The sequence below is a fragment of the Notothenia coriiceps genome, unplaced genomic scaffold (genome assembly GCF_000735185.1).
Source record: "Notothenia coriiceps isolate Sejong01 unplaced genomic scaffold, NC01 NC01_scaffold00006925, whole genome shotgun sequence".
Classification (NCBI taxonomy): domain Eukaryota; kingdom Metazoa; phylum Chordata; class Actinopteri; order Perciformes; family Nototheniidae; genus Notothenia; species Notothenia coriiceps.
Genome location: NW_011339626.1, coordinates 1,086 through 6,411, shown reverse-complemented (window position 1 = coordinate 6,411; position 5,326 = coordinate 1,086). Strand labels below are relative to the sequence as shown.

General features: G+C 40.3%; 1 protein-coding gene across 1 annotated transcript; it reads left to right on the top strand.

The window, feature by feature from the left end:
- Positions 1–1,055: 1,055 nt before the first annotated feature.
- On the top strand, positions 1,056–5,061 carry LOC104943840 (anion exchange protein 3-like; the record flags this gene model as incomplete). The annotated part of the gene is made up of 4 exons (XM_010769304.1): positions 1,056–1,230; positions 2,586–2,691; positions 4,110–4,294; positions 4,842–5,061. Coding segments are annotated over exons 1-4 (676 nt in total), but the record flags the coding sequence as incomplete, so codon positions are not given.
- Between the last annotated feature and the right edge of the window lie 265 nt (positions 5,062–5,326).

Here is a 5,326-nt window from a genome sequence, read left to right as displayed (position 1 = left end):
GTATCTTACGTCTCCTCTCCGGTACACAGCACCGTAGTGTGGAGTTGCATTAGGTAACGCGAGATACGGCTGATACTTGCGCATTAGTTTCTGTTATGGATCAGTATCAACAGTCCTGCCAGTAACGTTACTATATTATCAATGCTACTTTAGTTATAGCCTGATATATGATAGCTAACTTTACAATGTTGTGATGTGACGTTAACTAACATTCTGTAGCTAACGCCGGTCACTCACCAAGATAGCTGCCCAGTTCTCCACTGGTTCTCCTCACACCACAGCTCAATTTCTCTCCGATGGCCGTTATTTCTTCTAATCCTTGGCTGCTCCTGGTCTCTTGGACGCCTAGCAGGCTCATAATTATAAGGTTGTGGTCCGTCATATGCATTCAAATATTCATGTTCAACTTCTTCTGTGTCTTCTGTGTCGAAACTAGCATTGGGATTCATGTTTATTAATACGTTACACCGGCCGCTCTCCCCCTTGTTACTCACACGCGTCACACGCGGGAGGTCACGTGCCGAGGCTTTTTTATGCGGAAGTGAACATTTCTTACAAAAACGACGCCAGATGTCACTGTAGTGTACATTTCTGTATATTTTTTGGAAAATCTAGTGTATTCATCATTTTCCTACACATTTATTAACCTGGAAGTTGCTCTTTAAGACTAATTATCTATTTTATCACATAAAAGAAACCACACACAGTATATGGACTACTTTGATTTGTGTGAGTTCCCTATGAGGTTTTAAGTTAGTCCCAACTTGATTTGTATAAATCTAGCATATTTTCAACAAATACATGCTCAATCAACATGGCAATGGAGTAGTATCTTTAACTCAACCCTATTTAACTTTTTGTGTGAACGGTAGAGAAGTTCAAATAATCATGGTTCAATGTATTACCTTGGTGACTTGTGACCTGGTGCAATCTTCAGGTTAACATCTTAGTAATTACTCTACTTTCCTTGATTAACTGAACAAAATCAGCTGCTGAATGATTTCAGCAAATGTAAGCATGCTAACACACTTAAAGACTTCTCTCTTCTGCAGCCATCCAAGTGACATGAAACATCGTTTCCACCGCCACCAGTCGACCAGCAGTCTCCATGGCAGCTTCAATCACAACCACGACACCAGTCTGCCGCTGGTGGCCGAAGAGCCGGAGGAGCACCAGGATAACAAAGGGCCGGTATACGACCCAAAGCAGGACGTGTTTGTCAGCCTCTTTGTAAGTTTCCTTACTTAATTTGTCCTTCCCTATAAAGCCTGGAAACTCATTTTATATAGCCTACTAGAACTTACAAATAATATAATTTATGTTGCTTTACAGAAGTACGGTTTCTACATATCGCACAATGCCTCTGGATTTTGTTACCTGCACACCGAAGCTTCCTAATATTAGCCATCTGAGTGGAAGAAATTTGGCCGAGTTATGGGATTGTACAAAATTATGTAATGGTATCAAATGGTCTGAAAAAAGAAAGTTCATGCACAGGGAAGGCAATTAAATGAGAGAAGGAAAGCAAATAAATTGTTTCGCTTGATTGAGAGAAGCCCTTATGTCTTCTTTGCTTGGAGGTCTTGGCAATGTCCAAGGAATACAATACCAAACATGGAGCCAACTCTGCTAACCTAAGCCACCAAAAAAAGCATTAACAAGTCCAAGAATTAAAAAGCCTACATTCTCAACAGAACACGTGATACGCTCTATCAAAATCAGTTGAATGGCTCATTTCAGAATAAAATTGATTTATGTCAAAAATGCTAACCAAAACCTTTAAAAGGCAACCATAAGCGGATGTGTCCAAGGCTGAAATTGAGTTTGACATCCCAACTCTAAATCATTCCTTATTCTCTACACCTTAACTATTTGTGTCAATGTGAGAATCTGGTGACAAATATGAGTTCTGGTTGTTGATAGACTTTAACTTAGCTGAAACAAAAAAGTGAATATGATTCACCACAGCTGAAGTAAGCGATTAAACAGCTTTGACAAGAATCCACAAGCATAATAGAACTCAGCTATCTAAATGGACAGAGATAAAAGCCGCGTTGACCTGTCATGTTCTAGTTTATGGTTTGAATAAAGTTCTAAGAGTCAGCAGTAAGCATACGTTTAAGCGTGATTACACCATATGCCCGATGTGAGGCCTGTGGCTCTTGCATGGTGCTTTGAAACACCCCTCCATGAGGTCAAAAGTCATGTAGGTAGTTCTTGAAGTCAGAGCGAGCACGCCTCTGAGCGCCACATGTGTCGAGTTATGTTCTTAGTCGGCTTACAGGTGCTTCTAGTTAAAGCTTCTTGATGCATTAACTGTGAAAATGTAATGCTCCCCGCAGCTTAAAATGTTGGCATATTTAAAGCAGCCTATTAAAGACATTTCCCTCAAACATAAAGAACCAGAGGTCCAGTTGTGCTGGGTTTAAAATGAATTATGCAGGGCCATAAGAATGTTATTATGCACACATACAGGGCTTTCCCACATTGAGTTTCCATTATTGGTCCCACGCTATGTTACGGTGTCACATCACGTTGGTTCGGAGTAACAAAGTGGATAATCTGCGTTCTGTTCTTTCTCCAAGAAATCTCTCCACCCTCTGCCTCCTGAGTCCCATCCAGCTGCAGCCAGATCCATTAAGCTCCTCGCCAAGATTCCCAAAGATGCCGAAGCTGTCATTGTTTTAGTTGGTGAGCTCCGTGACTTTCGACAAAGTAGATTAGTTAGAGGAATGTCTTTCTTTCCTCCTGTTTTTAGAGATTCATCGACTTGTTTTACATTTTCCATAAGGCTTTGCCTCAAATACAGAGAAGGGCCATTATACAATCAGTAAAACACCAGAATCATGTCACACTCTACGCTGCTGTTAATGTAATGTCAATACTGCAGCTAAATTGCTACACCCTGAGGACTGCAAAGCTGCAGGATATCTTAATTTAGACAACAGCAAATAATCACTACTGGAGGATGTTAATGACGTGGAAAGTCGTTGTATTGATCCATTTATATTTACATTTGAAACAAAAGAAAAAGGTTGAATGTTGGTAAAGAACGAATCTAAGCCGGTCGTGGAGGGGTCCTGGTCACCCTGTCGGAGTTCCCTTCACTAGGTAAATAATTTGAAGGAAACATGATTTGATCAACTTAAAAATAATTGCATTGCTTCCACAAAGGAAAAAAGTCAGTTATACAACGTAGCAACGGTTGGAACTGCAGCAGCAGCAACGTAACTTAAAGAGACGGCAGCACTGATTGATTTTCTGCCTCTATCCAAGATTGTTCACATTTTCTTTTCCATTAACTAGATACTGCCAGAGCCCTTACCGTGTTCCCGTTAGTGTTTACTTCCTGTCTGTCCTCCAGCTCTCTGACACTTTTAACGTCTTTCCTTCTCTTGCTCTGTTTTCTTGTTCTTTTCTTTTACTTTTCTTTACTGGGGACAGTTTAGCCGTTATGAATTCAAAGTTTGGTGCTATCCACGAATAAAACTATGAATATTCAGAAAGTGATCCATGCGGTTTTCTGGTGAAGAAACGGACATGTGTTTTTTGGGCCACAGTTGAAAAATTGTTAAATTGATCTTTCTGCGGATGAATATGAATTCACATTCTCCCTTGATCAGATCATAGCAACAATTTACAATCAGGAAAGAGAAGACTGTCAAATTTCGAAACTGACCAATCATAATCGAGTATTCAACTTACCTGTGTAATATAAAAACATAATCCGAGATTCTGTTACCAGTAAAGTACCTAAACCCAGGGTTTTGTCTAAACTGGGTAAAAGGTAACTGATACAAAAATCCCCGTAAAATGTTAAAATTATGCCAGAAAACAGCATTTATGTTCTTCAATTACGGTATAATTACTCCAAAAATATGAAAATCGTATCAAATAGACCGTCAGACGGCATAAACAGCTTTGTTGTTAAGGAGCTCCGATGTCGTGTTGTTGTTTACGGGGGTCATGTTCTCGTGAAAATGGATATATATATATTATATACAAGATCAGCGCCACAGTATTGCTCTCTCGAAAAACCCCTACTAAACTCCTTCCTGCAGAGATGTGAAAAATCACTGCATTTTTTATTGTCATTTATTTCCTTTCAGGCAACGCTGAGTTCCTGGAGCAGCCGGCCATGGCCTTCGTGCGGCTGAACGAGGCGGTCCTCCTGGAGTCCGTGCTGGAGGTCCCTGTCCCTGTGCGCTTCCTCTTCGTCCTGCTGGGCCCCAGTCAGGCCAACGTGGACTATCATGAGATCGGACGCTCCTTCTCAACCCTCATGTCAGATAAGGTAGATATAAAACTAAGCATAGGTGTTATCAACTTAGTGTATTATATTTTTATATAAACTAATAACTTAAGTTGATATCTCTGATTAAAATTGACTGTAAAGGCCTAATGTTTAAAGCAATAATTATATTACTGTATTTATTTAAGTGATTGATTTTCCCCATCTTGTTTTTCTCTTTTTTTAAAAGTATTTTTAGTCGGTTGGCACAAATGTATCACTGCTGTTTATCTGTAATATATAAAAAAAGCCTTAAAAAAGAAGTACAAAATAAAGAGGCTATGTTCTTCCAGGACATATGTTTGTAGTTATTCAGTGTTTTGGTGGACATCTAAGACATAATACTTCGTTTTTCTAACAAACTTGACCAAAAAGTCTTGCAAGGAGGAGAGCATAGAAAATGGTTCCAGAACATAAAAGTCGAGAGAACACGCCAGAAGAAAAGCTGCCCATTGTTCCTGTCAAAATAATTTATGTAACAGCCCTTTGGAAGTCTTTGATTTGCTTGTTATTCATTCTGGTGATGACAATGGATTGTGTTTCCTTGCAGAGCTTCCATGAGGTGGCCTATTTCGCTGACGACAGACAGGACCTCCTGAACGGTATCAACGAGTTCTTGGACTGCAGCATTGTAATCCCCCCTTCAGACGTTGCGGGCAAAGACCTCCTGAAGACGGTGGCTGACTTCCAGAAGCAGATGCTGCGCAAGAGGAAGGAGAGGGAACTCAAGAGGCACCACTCCTCCGCTGGAATGGAGCCCAACAACAAAGGTACTCTGTCGAGTCCCTGAAGAGCCAAGGCTTCAATTACTCACACCAATGTTAGTCCTGCAATGGAACACTGATCCATTGTTTAAAGTCAAACTTATTTTAAAGGGGACCTATCATGCAAAATGCACTTTTTTATGTCTTTTATACATAAATGTGTCCCCGGTGTGTCAGGGAACTCACACAGTGTCAGAAAACAAAACCCTCTCTCTTTTTCTCTGTGCGCAAATCTCTAAAAACGGGGGTACAACGGAGCTGATCCGGATTT